Source organism: Heterodontus francisci, chromosome 2, assembly GCF_036365525.1.
Source record: "Heterodontus francisci isolate sHetFra1 chromosome 2, sHetFra1.hap1, whole genome shotgun sequence".
NCBI lineage: Eukaryota > Metazoa > Chordata > Chondrichthyes > Heterodontiformes > Heterodontidae > Heterodontus > Heterodontus francisci.
The window spans coordinates 94,785,335-94,800,829 of record NC_090372.1 but is presented as its reverse complement, the minus strand read 5'-3'; the positions used below and the strand labels follow the sequence as shown (position 1 = coordinate 94,800,829).

The 15,495-nt window shown below is 45.7% G+C and overlaps 1 protein-coding gene across 1 annotated transcript in view; it reads left to right on the top strand.

Annotated features, from left to right (window-relative positions):
- LOC137345649 (dynein axonemal heavy chain 11-like) overlaps positions 1 to 15,495 on the top strand; it is a 622,812-nt gene that overhangs the window by 317,099 nt on the left and 290,218 nt on the right. The window contains exon 38 of the mRNA XM_068008891.1: positions 3,946 to 4,078. Coding sequence (XP_067864992.1) covers positions 3,946 to 4,078 — 133 coding nt within the window. The remainder of the gene's footprint in view (positions 1 to 3,945; positions 4,079 to 15,495) is intronic.

Here is a 15,495-nt window from a genome sequence, read left to right as displayed (position 1 = left end):
CGTCACCACCCTCTGGGTAAAAAAGTTCTTCCTCAAATCCCCCTTAAACCTCCTGCCCCTCACCTTAAACTTGTGTCCCCTCGTAACTGACCCTTCAACTAAGGGGAACAGCTGCTCCCTATCCACCCTGTCCATGCCCCTCATAATCTTGGACACCTCGATCAGGTCACCCCTCAGTCTTCTCTGCTCCAGCAAAAACAACCCAAGCCTATCCAACCTCTCTTCATAGCTTAAATGTTCCATCCTAGGCAACATCCTGGTGAATCGCCTCTGCACCCCCTCCAATGCAATCACATCCTTCCTATAATGTGGCGACCAGAATTGCACACAGTACTCCAGCTGTGGCCTTACCAAAGTTCTATACAACTCCAACATGACCTCCCTACTTTTTTTTTAGATTAGAGATACAGTACTGAAACAGGCCCTTCAGCCCACCGAGTCTGTGCCGAACATCAACCACCCATTTATACTAATCCTACACTAATCCCATATTCCTACCAAACATCCCCACCTGTCCCTATATTTCCCTACCACCTACCTATACTAGTGACAATTTATAATGGCCAATTTACCTATCAACCTGCAAGTCTTTTGGCTTGTGGGAGGAAACCGGAGCACCCGGAGAAAACCCACGCAGACACAGGGAGAATTTGCAAACTCCACACAGACAATACCCGGAATCGAACCCGGGTCCCTGGAGCTGTGAGGCTGCGGTGCTAACCACTGCGCCACTGTGCCGCCCAAAATCTAATTTTGTAATCTATGCCTCGATTGATAAAGGCAAGTGTTCCATATGCCTTTTTCACCACCCTATTAACCTACCCTTCTGCCTTCAGAGATCTATGGACAAACATGCCAAGGTCCCTTTGTTCGTCGGAACTTCCCAGTGTCAGGCTATTCATTGAATACTTCATAAAATCTGGCACATATGAGCAGGAGTAGGCCATTTTAACCCCTTGAGCCTTTTCCACCATTCAATGAGATCAAGGCTGATTTGTGACCTAACTTCATATTCCTGCCTTTGCACCATATTCCTTCGTAACGTTTATGAACAAAAATCTATCAATCTTAAATTTAAGATAAACAATTGACCTAGCATCAACTGCCATTTGCAGAAGAGAGTTCCCTTCATGTGTAGAAGTGTTTCCTAACTTCACTCTTGAAAGGCATGACTCTAACTTCTAGGCTTTGTCCCTCTACCTAGACACTCCAACCAGCAGAAATAATTTTTCTACTCATAATTTCTGTGATTCTTACAGCACAGAAGGTGGCCATTCGGCTCATCATGTCCATACTGGCTGTCAAGGCAGCGAGTTCCAATCCCCACCATTTCCTCTCAACGTCCTACTTTTCTCCCTAAATCTATGCCCCTTGGTTATGGACTCCCTCAACCAAAGGGAACGGGGCCTTCCTATCCATTCTATCTGGACCCCTCATAATTTTATACACTTCAATTAGGTTTGTTCTCAGCCTTCTCTGTTCCAAAGAAAACAACCCTAGCCTATCCAATCTTTCCTCATAACTAAAATTCTCCAGTCCAGGCAACATCCTCTGTACCCTCTCTTGTGCAATCACATTTTTCCTATCGAGTGGTGATCAGAACTGCATGCAGTACTCCAGCTGGTGGCCCAACTAGTGTTTTATACGGTTTCAGCATAATATCCCAGCTCTTATATTCTGTGCCTTGGCTAGTAAAGGCAAGTATCATGTATGCCTTCTTGACCACCTTATCTACCTATCCAGCCACCTTCAGGGATCTGTGGACATGCATTCCAAGGTCCCTCTGTTCCTCTACATTTCTCAGTATCCTACCGTTTATTGTGTATTCCCTTGCCTTGTTAGCCTTCCCCAAATGCATTACCTCACACTTCTCCAGATTGAACTTCGTTTGTCACCCACCTAGCTAGTCCATTGATAGCTTCCTGCAGTCTACAGCTTTCTTCTTCATATCAGCCACACAACCAATTGTTGTATCATTTTCAAACTTCTTAATCATATCCCTTACGTTCAAGTCCAAATCACTGATATATACCACAAAAAGCAAAAGACCTAGTACGGAGCCCTCGGGAACCCCACTGGAATCAGCCTTCCAGTTACAAAAGCTACTCTATCAGTTGCTCTTAATATCTTAAAAACTTTGAATTCCCCCGTAACTTTCTAAATTCTAGGGAATACAACCCTAGTTTGTGTAATCTGCCCTCATAATTTAACGCTTGGAGTCTGGGTATAATACTGAACACAGCACTCCAGTTGTGGTCTACCCACGGCTTAACTTCTACCCACTTATATTCTAGTCTTCTAGATATAAAGGCAGTATTCCATTAACCTTTTTGATTATTTTCTGTACCTGACCGTGACATTTTAACGATCTATGTACATGGACCGCTAAGTTTCTTAGGACCTGCACTGTTTCCAGCTTTTCACCACTTAGAAAGTACTCTGAACTATGCTTTTTAGGTCCAAAGTTGGTGACCTCAGCCAGTGCCTGTATTCAGATTCATTTGCCACAGTTTTCACTTAATCTATTACAATATTTATTTTATGCTTTCATCTACATAACTTACAATACCACCCATCTGTGTCATCAGCAGACATGGATATGTGACTCTATTCTATCATCTACGTCAGTAATTAATATGGTAGATTGTTGAAGCCCAACACACATCCCTGTGAGATGCCACTAGTCACATCTACCTTCCCATTATCCCTAGTCTCTGTCTCCTACTGCTCAGCTATTTTTCAAACCAGATCAATAATTTGCCTTCAATTCCACGGGCTTCAACTTCAGCTAACAGTCTGTTATGAGGGACTTTATCAAATGCTTTCTGGAAGTCCATATAGATAACATCCATAGACATTCCCCTGTCTGCTAGAGTAATCACCTCTTCAAAACTTCAGTCAGGTTTGTAAGGCATGGCCTACCCTTTACAATTCCATGCTGGTTCTCTGCTCAGCTCAAAACTTTGAAGGTGTTCAGTCACTCCATCCTTAATTATAAACTCTGGTAATTTCACAACAACAGATGTTAGGCTAACCAGTCTATAATTCCCTGGTTTCCGTCTCTTGCCTTTCTTAAGTAGCAGAGTGACGTGCAATTTTCCAATCTATAAGAACAGTTCCCGAATGGAGAGAACTTTGGAAGATCATAGATAGGACATCTGCAATGTTCTCATCTACTTTCTTTAAAACACTGCGATGAAACCATCTGTTCCTGGGGATTTGTCACTCTTTAGTGCCATTATTTTCTTCATTACTGTTAACTTGCTTATGTTAATTTTTGGGAGTCCCCATCCCTGATTTGATAGATGTCTGGAATGTTCTACTGTAAATACTGATGCAAAATAATTATTCAACATGTCTGCCATTACCTTATTTTCATTGACAATTTCACCAATATCATTTTTCAAGGGGCCCACTTTGCTCCTGACCACCCTCGTTTTCCTAATACTATAAAATTATATTGACACTGAATGCTTCATGTACATTGGAGATCTCAGGCCTCTGCACTTGATTTGATTTTAGAGGGCTGTTTCACTGGGACGTTTAGCACCCTCATATTATCAACCCCACAATGTTGTGAGAAAGTAGAATACACTGTCCCAGAAGGCAAAATCAGTCAAGTTTTTAAAAGAGAGAAATGCATTTGGTGAATAAGGTTATTAACGGATATGGGGAATGGAAGGGGAATTGTGAATAAGATAGAACTGCTATTGCATACCTATCCTTTGTGGTGATAGGGTAGTGTCCAGGATGCACATGGGAAATATCACCATTAGTACTATAGCAGTGTCAGAAGTCAGTATCGGCATCAGTGTCTTAAATGCATTTTTACACAAAAAAAATTTTTTGACAGTAAAAACATATAACACTGGATCCTCTACTTGTGTAATGCGATTGACTTTAACAAAGGACATTTTAATGAATTAATATTCTTTCTATGTATAGATATTAAAGACTTTGTACAGGACAAATGTAAACATGAAACGAAAGCCTGTCTGGAACGATCTTAACCCGAAGGCGGTCAGCACAGATGAAATGTTTGGTTTTATACATCCTGCAACCCGAGAGTGGAAGGATGGCAAGTATCCCAAATACAGTATTTTGAACATCTGTAGCTCTGCTGATAAAACTGGAGTCAGGATTATTGACAAAGACATTGACTAACTCTTATTGTTAATGTATCAGTGTTCACACCAGCAAGTGCTGATTGACCAGTTTTCTTTGGCAATAAGAAGCATCTTACTGCCGACAAATAAATATTCAAAAGACTATTAAATTACAATCCATATCCATTTCTGAAATTTATCTGTGAAAATACGGGCATAAAAAATTCATAGGTCAATTAACATAAGCAAATTAACAGGACAGAGTATACAGGAAGAAATAAATGGGGCGTGTCAGAAAGGTACCGCTATATTCATGGTTACTTTAATCTACATGTAGATTGGGCGAATCAGATTGGCAAAGGTATCCTGGAAAATTCGTTCATACCGTGTGTTCGGGACAATTTCTTAGAGCAGTACATTCTAGAGCAGGCTAATCTGGACCTGGTAATGTGCATTGAGACAGGATTAATCAATAACATCATGGTAATAAAAGCAAAATACTGCGGATGCTGGAAGTCTGAAATAAAAACAAGAAATGCTGGAATCACTCAGCAGGTCTGGCAGCATCTGTGGAAAGAGAAGCAGAGTTAACGTTTCGGGTCAGTGACCCTTCTTCGGAACTGACAAATATAAGAAAAGTCACAGATTATAAACAAGTGAGGTGGGGGTGGGGCAAGAGATAACAAAGGAGAAGGTGCAGATTGGACCAGGCCACATAGCTGACCAAAAGGTCACGGAGCAAAGGCAAACAATATGTTAATGGTGTGTTGAAAGACAAAGCATTAGTACAGATTAGGTGTAAATACACTGAACAGCAAGTGCAAACCTGAAAAAAACAGTGGGTAAGCAAACTGAACAAACTAAGATGAAATGAAATAAATGCAAAAAAAGATTGTAAAAAATGTAAAAAAGAATGTAGAAAAAAGGAAGAAAAAATAACTAAAAATGAAAGTAAAATGGGGGGCTGTCATGCTCTGAAATTATTGAACTCAATGTTCAGTCCAGCAGGCTGTAGTGTGCCTAATCGGTAGATGAGATGCTGTTCCTCGAGCTTGCGTTGATGTTCACTGGAACACTGCAGCAATCCCAGGACAGAGATGTTCGCATGAGAGCAGGGGGGAGTGTTGAAATGCCAAGCAACCGGAAGCTCAGGGTCCTGCTTGCGGACTGAGCGGAGATGTTCCGCAAAGCGGTCACCCAGTCTGCGCTTGGTCTCCCCAATGTAGAGGAGACCACACTGTGAGCAGTGAATACAGTATACTACATTGAAAGAAGTACAAGTAAATCGCTGCTTCACCTGAAAGGAGTGTTTGGGGCCTGGGATAGTGAGGAGAGAGGAGGTAAATGGGCAGGTATTACACCTCCTGCGATTGCAGGGGAAGGTGCCCTGGGACAGGGACGAGGTGGTGGGGGTAATGGAGGAGTGGACCAGGGTGTCGCGGAGGGAACGATCCCTTCGGAATGCTGACAGGGGAAGGGAGGGGAAGATGCGACTGGTAGTGGCATCACGCTGGAGGTGGCGAAAATGGCGGAGGATGATCCTTTGGATATGGAGGCTGGTGGGATGAAAAGTGAGGACAAAGGGGAACCCTGTCACGGTTCTGGGAGGGAGGGGAAGGGGTGAGGGTAGAGGTGCGGGGAATGGGTCGGACTCGGTTGAGGGCCCTGTCAACCACAGTGGGGGGAAATCCTCCGTTGAGGAAAAAGGAGGTCATATCAGAAGCACCGTCATGGAAGGTAGCATCATCAGAGCAGATGCGTCGGAGACGGAGAAACTGGGAGAATGGAATGGAGTCCTTACAGGAGGTAGGGTGTGAAGAAGTGTAGTCGAGGTAGCTGTGGGAGTCGGTGGGCTTATAATGGATATTGGTAGACAACCTATCCCCAGAGATGGAGACAGAGAAGTCGAGGAAGGGAAGGGAAGTGTCAGAGATGGACCATGTAAAGGTGAGAGAAGGGTGGAAATTGGAAGCAAAGTTGATAAAGTTTTCTAGTTCGGGGCGGGAGCAGGAAACGGCACCGATACAGTCATCAATGTACCGGAAAAAGAGTTGGGGGAGGGGGCCTGAGTAGGACTGGAACAAAGAATGCTCGACATATCCCACAAAAAGACAGGCATAACTAGGACCCATGCGGGTACCCATAGCGACACCTTTTACTTGAAGGAAGTGCGTGGAGTTGAAGGAGAAGTTGTTCAATGTGAGAACAAGTTCAGCCAGGCGGAGGAGGGTGGTGGTGGATGGAGACTGGTTGGGCCTCTGTTCCAGGAAGAAGCGGAGAGCCCTCAAACCATCCTGGTGGGGGATGGAGGTGTAGAGCGATTGGACGTCCATAGTGAAGAGGAGGCGGTTGGGACCAGGAAACTGGAAATTGTCAAAATGACGTAGGGCGTCAGAAGAGTCACGGATGTAGGTGGGAAGAGACTGGACCAGCGGAGAAAAGATAGAATCTAGATAGGAAGAAATAAGTTCAGTGGGGCAGGAGCAGGCTGACACAATGGGTCTGCCGGGACAGTCCCGTTTGTGGATTTTGGGAAGGAGGTAGAAGCGGGCTGTCCGGGGTTGTGGGACTATGAGGTTGGAAGCTGTAGAGGGAAGATCTCCAGAGGAGATGAGGTCAGTGACAGTCCTTTGGACGGTGGCTTGATGTTCGGTGGTGGGGTCATGGTCCAGAGGGAGGTAGGAAGAGGTGTCTGTGAGTTGGCGTTGAGCTTCTGCAAGGTAGAGGTCAGTACGCCATACAACAACAGCACCACCCTTGTCTGCAGGTTTGATGACCATGTCGGGGTTAGACCTGAGAGAACGGAGTGCCTCAAGTTCAGAGGGGGACAGGTTAGAGTGAGTGAGGGGGGCAGAGAAATTCAGACGACCAATGTCTCGCCGACAGTTTTCAATGAAGAGATCAAGAGCGGGTAAGAGGCCAGGGGGAGGGGTCCAGGTAGAGGGAGAATGCTGGAGGCGGGTGACTGGTTCTGCTGGTCGGGGGGAGGACTCCTGGTCGAAGAAGTGAGCCCGGAGGCGGAGGCGATGGAAGAAGAGCTCAACGTCATGCCGAGCGCGAAATTCATTGAGGTGGGGGCGTAAGGGGATAAAACTGAGACCATTGCTGAGTACAGAACGCTCAGCATCAGAGAGGGGGAGGTCAGAGGGTATAGTGAATACACGGCAAGGGGTCAGATCAGAAGGGGTGGGGTCAGAGGGAAGTGAAGCGGAAGGAGGATCTGGAAGGGCATTAGTCCCCATCAGCTGCTGGAGCTTGCGTTCCTTAACACCTGAAAGGAAGAAAAAAAGTTTTTTGTTAATGCGTCGGATGAGACGTAAGATGAGATGAAACTGCGGAGTGGAACAGCTTTGAGATAAGGTGAGACGGTGCTGCTGGAGAGAGAGCTCCAGTGTGTGCATGTGGCGGCGCATAGCACTGAGTGTGGATCTCAGGATGCGGCGAGAGTAGCAGTCCGAGGAATGTTGTATTTCTCGGAGATACCTGTGATCCTGGGTGGTTTCAAAGCATGATGGGTGAAACTGCAGTTGGAATCCACGTGGAATAAGGCGGAGCCGGAGACAGTCACTGAGGAAGGAGATGTGGCTGTGAAAACGAGTTTTGGTAGATACCTTAACATCATGGTAAAGGAGCCTTTAGGCAACAGCGATCAGAACGTAATAGAATTTCAGATTAAGTTTGAAGGGGAGAAGTTTGAGTCTCAGACTAGTGTTTGAAACCTAAGTAAAAGTAATTACAGGGTATGAAGGCAGAGCTGGCTAAAGTGAACTGGTAAACTAGGTTAAAAGGTAGGACAGTAGAGATGCAGTGGCAGACTTTCAAGGAGAAATTAAATAACTCTCAGCAAAGATTTATCTCAGTGAGAAAGAAAGATTCTTTGAGAAGGATGCAACATCTGTGGCTAAATAAGGAAGTTAAGGATAGTATCAAATTAAAAGAAACACTGTACGAATCTGCAAAGATTAGTGGTAGTGCAGAATATTGGACAGATTTTAAGAACCAACAAAGAATGACAAAAAAAATTAAAAGGGAAAAAGTAGAGTATGAGAGAAAATTAGCGAGTAATATAAAACAGATACTTCTTTTTTGTTCATGGGATTTGGGTGTCGTTGACTAGGCCAGCATATATTGTCCTTGAGAAAGTGATGGTGAGCTGCCTTCTTGAACTGCTGCTGTCCTTGGGGTGTAGGTACACCACAGTGCTGTTAAGAAGGGAGTTCCAGGATTTTGACGCAACAACAGTGAAGAACGGCAATATAGTTCCAAGTCAGGATGGTGTGTGGCTTGGAGGGGAAATTGCAGGTGGTGGGGTTCCCATGCATCTGCTGCCCCTGTCCTTGTAGATGGTAGAGGTCTCTGGTTTGGAAGGTGCTGTTGAAGGAGCCTTGGTGAGTTGCTGCAGTGCATCTTGTAGATGGTACCCACTGCTGCCACTGTGTGTTGGTGGTGGCGGGAGTGAATGTTGAAGGTTGTGGATGGCATGCCAGTCAACGGGCTGCTTTGTCCTGCTTCTTTGTCCTGCGTCAAGCTTCTTGAGTGTTGTTGGAGCTGCACTCATCCAGGCAAGTGGAGAGTATTCCATCACACTCCTGACTTGTGCCTTGTAGATGGTGGACAGGTATTGGGGAGTCAGAAGGTGAGTTATTCGATGTAGAATTCCCAGCCTCTGACCTGCTCTTGTAGCCACAGTATTAATGTGGCTGGTCCTGTTCAGTTTCTGGTCAATGGTAACCCCCAAAATGTTGATAGTGGGGGATTCAACAATGGTAATGCCATTGAACATTATGGGGAGATGGTTAGATTCTCTCTTGTTTGAGATAGTCATTGCCTGGCACTTTTGTGGTGCAAATGTTACTTGCCACTTATCAGCCCAAGCCTGGATGTTCTCCAGGTCTTGCTGCATTTGGACATGCGCTACTTCATTATCTGTGGAGTCGCGAATGGTGCTGAATATTGTGCAATCATCAGCAAACATCGCCACTTCTGACCTTATGACGGAGGGAAGGTCATTAATGAAGCAGCTGAAGATGGTTGGGCTTAGGACACTACCCTGAGGAACTCCTGCAGTGATGTCCTGGGACTGAAATGATTGACCTCCAACTACCACAACCGTCTTTCTTTGTGCTAGGTACGACTCCAACCAGCGGAGAGTTTACCCCCTAATTCCCATTGACTCCAGTTTTGCTGGGGCTCCTTGATGCCATGCTTGGTCAAATGCTGCCTTGATGTCAAGGGCAGTCACTCTCACCTCACCTCTGGAGTTCATCTCTTTTGTCCCTGTTTGAACCAAGGCTGTAATGAGGTCGGGGGCTGAGTGGCCCTGGCGGAACCTAAACTGAGCATCACTGAGCAGGTTATTGGTGAGCAAGTGCTGCTTGATTGCGTTGTCGACGACCCCTTCCATCACTTTACTGTTGATCGAGATCAATTGGCCAGATTGGATTTGTCCTGCTTTTTGTGCACAGGGCACACTTGGGCAATTTTCTACGTTGCCGGGTAGATGCCAGTGTTTTAGCTGTACTGGAATAGCTTGGCTAGGGGTGTGGCTAGTTCTTGAGCACAAGTTTTCAGTACTATTGAAGGAGTGTTGTCAGGGCCCACAGCCTTTGCAGTATCCAGTGCCTTCAGCTGTTTCTTGGTATCATGTGGAGTGAATCGAATTGGCTGAAGACTGGCATCTGTGATGCTGGGGACCTCAGGAGGAGGCCGAGATGGATGATCCACTTGGCACTTCTGGCTGAAGATGGATGCAAATGCTTCAGACTTTTCTTTTGCAGTGATGTGCAGGACTCCCCCATTGTTGAGGATAGGGATATTTGTGGAGCCTCCTCCTCCTGTTAGTTGTTTCATTGTTCCCCACCATTCAGGACTGCAGAGCTTGGAACTGATCCATTGGATGTAGGATTGCTTAGCCCTGACTGTTACATGCTCCTTCCGTTGTTTGGCATGCATGTAGTCCTGTGTTGTATCTTCATCAGGCTGACACCTCAGTTTTATGTATGCCTGATGCTGCTCCAGGCATGTCCTCCTACACTCTTCATTGTACCAGGGTTGGTCCCCCAGCTTGAAGGTAATGGTCGAGTGGGGCATATGCCAGGCCATGTGATTGAATACAATTCTGCTGCTACTGATGGCCGTAGTGCCTCAAAGATACCCAGCTTTGAGTTGCTAGATTTGTTTGAAATCTATCCCATTTAGCACAGTGGTAGTGCCACACAAGATGGTGGGTATGCTTAATGTGAAGATAGGACTTGGTCTCCATAAGGATTCTGCAGTCATCACACCTGCCAATATTGTCATGGACAGATGCATCTGCGACAGGTAGATTGGTGAGGACGAGGTCAAGTAGGTTTTTCCCTCTTGTTGGTTCCCTCACCGTCTGCTGCAGAGCCAGTCTAGTAACAGTGTCTTTTAGGACTCAGCCAGCTCAGTCAGTAGTGATGGTGTTACCAAGCAACTCTGGACATTTAAGTCCCCCACCCAGAGTACATTCTCTGCCCTTGCTACCCTAAGTGCTTCTTCCAGTGGTGTTTGACATGGAGAAGCACTGCTTCATCAGCTGAGGGGGTTGTGGGGGGGATGTGCGGTAGGTGGTAATCAGCAGGAGATTTCCTTGCCTATGTTTGACATGATGCCATGAGTCTTCATGTGGTCCAAAGTCAATGTTGAGGACTCCCAGGGCAACTCCCTTCCAATTGTATACCACTGTGCCGCCACCTCAGGGATGGTGATGGTGGTGTCAGGAACATAGTCTGTAAGGTACGATTCCGTGAGTATGACATAAGGCTGTTGCTTGACTAGTCTGTGGGACAGTTCTCCCAATTTTGGGATAAACCCCCAGATGTTACAAGGGAGGACTTTGCAGGATCGACAAGACTGGGTTTGCCGTTGTCGCTTCCAGTTCCTAGGTCGATGCCAGGTGGTCTGGTCCGTTTGGTTCATTGCTTTTCTCACACTTTGTTTGATACAACTGAGTGGCTTACTAGGCCATTTCAGAGGTCATTTAAGAGTCAACCATATTGCTATGGATCTGGAGTCACATGTGGGCCAGACCAGGGAAGGACAGCAGATTTTCTTCCCTAAAGGACATTAGTGAATCAGATGAGTTCATGGTCGCCATTAAACTAGCCTTTAATTCCAGATTTATTAATTGAATTCAAATTTCACCAGCTGCAGTGGTGGGATTCAAATCCATGTCTCCAGAGCATTAGCTTAAGCATCTGGATTACTAGCCCAGCGACATTACCACTACACCTCCGCCTCCCCATTAAGAGTTTCTACAAGTGTTTAAGTAGGAAAAGAGTAATTAAAGCGAGTGTTAACCCTCTAGAGAGTGAGTCTGGGGAATAGATTATGGATAACAAGGTGGAGGCGTTGAACAGGTATTTTTTTGTCTGTTTTCACTGTGAAAGACTTCGAAAACCTGCCAAAGATACTTGAAAATCAGGAGATGAAAGGGAAGGAGGAACCGCAACAATCACCATCACCAGGGAAGGGTGCTGGGAAAACTATTCGACCTAAAGGCTGACAAGTCCCCTGGACCAGATGGCCTGCATCCTAGGGCCTTAAAAGAAGTGGCTGCAGAAATATTAGAGGCTCTGGTTATAATCTTCCAAAATTCCTTAGATTCTGGAAGGATCCCAGCAGACTGGAAAATCGCAAATGTAACACCTTTTTTCAAGAAAGGAGGGAGACAGAAAGCAGGAAACTGTTGTCCAGTTAGCCTAACATCTAGCATAGGGAAATTACTATAATCCATTTTTAAGGAGATTATAGCAGGGTACTTAGGAAATCATAATGGAATCAGACAGAGTCAACATGGTTTTGTGAAAGGGAAATCGTGTTTAACTAAATTATTAGAGTTCTTCGAGGAACTAACAAACAAGGTAGATAAAGTTGAACCTGTAGATGTTGTCAGGCAAACCCCCACCTGCCAAGCCTGAGGCACACATTGTTTCGCCACATGAACAAAAACTTAAAATTGCAAGCCCTGACTGGAAGTACATTTGCATAGTACCAATGTTGAAACAATGGAGACCTAGTAGTTGCTTCCCCAATACACCGAAGAGGTCAAGCCAGTTTTAGTCACATGACTAGCTGGCTGGAGGTTTTGAATTTGAACTTCCAACAAAGGATTTGAACTCAGAACGCCGCGTGCTCATGGAGTGAGAACATCCCCTCTCCTGTCTGCCTGCCTTCGTCTCTTTCCCACGGAACTGAACCTTATGAAGACACATAAGTGCAAAGAGAGAACAGTCTCCTACGTGAACAAGGTTTAAGACGAATACTGGGCCCCAATGAAACGCAAGAAACGCATATCTTCAGTCAGGGACTACAGCGAGTCCAACAAACAGTAACAAGATATTGCCTCAAACTGTTCTCCTTATCTTTTCTCTTTTCTGTTCCTATTTGCATGTGTGTATCGTATGTGCATGCTAGAGTGGGCGCGTCATATATCCATAGGCGTTAATCGCATTTGAGTTTAAGTTTAAGGTTTAATAAATTTCATCTTTCTTCTTTAAACCAAAGAAAGTCTGTTTGTGCTCATTTCTTTGCCTTATAATTGGAAAGTTGTGAACAAGGATTCACAAAAAGGGAGCTCAAAACACAGTGTGTTTAAAATAAAACCCTGTTCCAATAAGACGAGGTAAAGACAGCAAAAGACCCTTAAACACATTTCTCACCTGGTCATAACAGAAAATGGCTGCTAGCGTCTGGATTCTTACCCACAGACAAACAAGTGACATTGGAAGTGTGCAGCCAAATTGTTCCCAATCAAAAAGTGCAAAATATCAATCCAGGTTTTCTTGTGGTTGTGTATGATTGACTACTAACATGTCTGCAACTGAAGTGAGTAGCTCTCCAAGCCAGGGTGAAGTAACTTGGGATAAGTTAAAAGCACTGTCTATGCTGAGCAGTGTGGGATCAATGTGCATGGCAAGGCTAGGAAGTCTGAAGTCCTACGGCTAGTGGCCCACCATTTTTCCCTTGAATCAGATGAAGCAGAGGCAGTGTTAGAAGCAGACCCAGAGAGGGTACTACTAGCAAAGAAACAATTGGAACAAAGGAAACGAATTAGAAGAGAGGGAGAAAGAGAGGGCCTTCCAAAAGGAACGTGAAGAAAATGAAAGGCAGGAGAGAGAGAGAGAGAGAAAGACAGGAGAAGGAACGAGAGACAGAAAAAGAAAGAATATTCCAGAAAGAATGCGAGGAGCGAGAGTTGAAGCGGCTTGAGTTAACTAGGGGCAACAGAATTACCCTAGTGAAAGCATGGCCAATATGGAGGATCAGAATTCGGGACTGGGTACAAGATTGCTAAAACACGACCAACTAATTCCAAAATTCAATAAGGAAGATGTGGAAGTGTTTTTCGTGTCCTTCGAGAAACTGGCAAGGCAGCAAAAATGGCCAGCTGAGAGCTGGTCTCTTTTAGTGCAAAGCAAACTAACTGGAAAAGCCCATGAGGTTTATTGCTTGCTGCCAGATGAGAGTTCATCAAATTATGAACTGACCAAAAATGCTATCCTTGGGTCATATGAATTAGTACCCGAAGCCTATCGCCAAAAGTTTAGAACCCTCAAAAAGTAAGCCAATCAAACTTATCTGGAGTTTGAAAGAAGCAAGAAGCTGGCTTTTGACCACTGGCTGAGGGCTTTAAAAATACAACTCAGCTATGAGACTCTCAGAGAAGTAATCCTGTTAGAGGAATTTTAAAAAACTCTCCCATTCTCAATAAAGACTCATGTAGAGGAGCAGCAGGTTCAGGGAGCCCGGCAAGCGACCGTTCTGGCCGATGAGTTTGCTTTAATTTATAAGTTCGTTTCCCAAGGGAGAACCTTTCCTAATCACCCCCACAAATCCGAAAAGGACAAAGGGTGGGAAGGTGATATCTGCCCAGGCAGTCCTGGAAGAGAAAGGAAAGCAGGAGACACAGGGGACCCTCCTCCAGCCAAAAAAGAAGGTGCTGTGAGCAAGAGTGAGACCCAGAGACCTTCCATTGTAATAAAGCAGGGCATTTAAAAGCTGACTGCTGGAAACTAAAGGGGAAACGGTAGGGTTAATTAGGGCACACCCGCTCAGTACAGACGGGACCCTGATGGAAAACACAGAACAAGCTGTGGCTTTAACTGCAGTAAGAGTGCAATCCAGGAAGCTTATGGCCAGGAAAAGTTAATAGGATTCCTGAAGGTTATCAGGGTTTTGTATTTGAAGGTAAAGTAGCCCCATATCTCTCGAGTGGGGTAAGCAAGCCCATAGTGATTCTCAGGGACACAGGGGCCACGAGATCCCTTTTACTGGAAAAAGGCCTGACCTTTCCCCCAGCGAGTGCAGTGAACACAAAAATGGTGGTGAATGGTATTGGAGGGCATGGTATGTCTGTACCTGTACACTGGGTGCACCTGGAGTGCGACCTAGTTTCGGGACCGGTGACCGTAGGGACTGTCCCTAGTTTGCCTGTGGACAGGGTTGACCTACTCCAAGGGGTGAAGGCAGGGGTGAAGGTGGAAGCCCCCCCAGTAATGCAAGGAAGACCGCAGGAGGGCAGAGAGACAGGGTGGTGGCAGGAGACGGTCTCCTGCAGTTTCCCTGAATGTGTAGTGGGTCAGGCCATGATCAAACCAGCTCCCCCAGAGGAGATAGCACTGGCACTGGAGACCATGAGATCTGCCTGTCCGAGACTTTCTTTGGAAAGTTAGGAGACCCAGGGAATGAATTAGATGGATTTTCCCTAGCTGAGGCTCAGCCGACCCAGTATTGCAAGATTTAGCACAGGCTGCCCAGTCTGAAAATGAAGCAGAGTGAGTCACTGACTGCTACTATTTAAAGAATGAGGTATTGATGACGAAATGGAGTTCTCCTCATATACCTGAGGGCAAGGAGTGGACAATAGTACACCAGTTAGTGGTGCCAAGGAGAAATGTTAAGAAGGGCCCACGTGACTACAGTGGCTGTACATGCCGGTATACGAAAGACTACAGCCCACATAAGACAGCAGTTTGACGGGCCAAAACTCCACAAGGATGTGGTGGAGTACTGCAGGAGTTGCCATATGTGCCAGGTTGAGGGGAAGCCCCAACTGACAGTGAAACCTACACCTCTAAGTCCTGTACCGGTGTTAGGAGGACGCTCCAGCAGAGGGCTGGTGAAGTGTAAGGGACCCCCGCCGAGAACAAAAGTGGACAGGCAAGCATATGGCTGACATAAGTTTAGAAAGAGAGGGGGAAAAAGTGACCAGAGGGCAGGTTAAAGGAAGTTCGGGAGTAATCCCAGATGAAAACCCCTACTGTCTGGTCAACCAGCCCAGAAAAATGTGGAATGTTAGACCCCACATCCTCCTTTGTAAATGCAGACTCTAGAAGCACCCCCACCAGAGTTGCTAACAGCATTT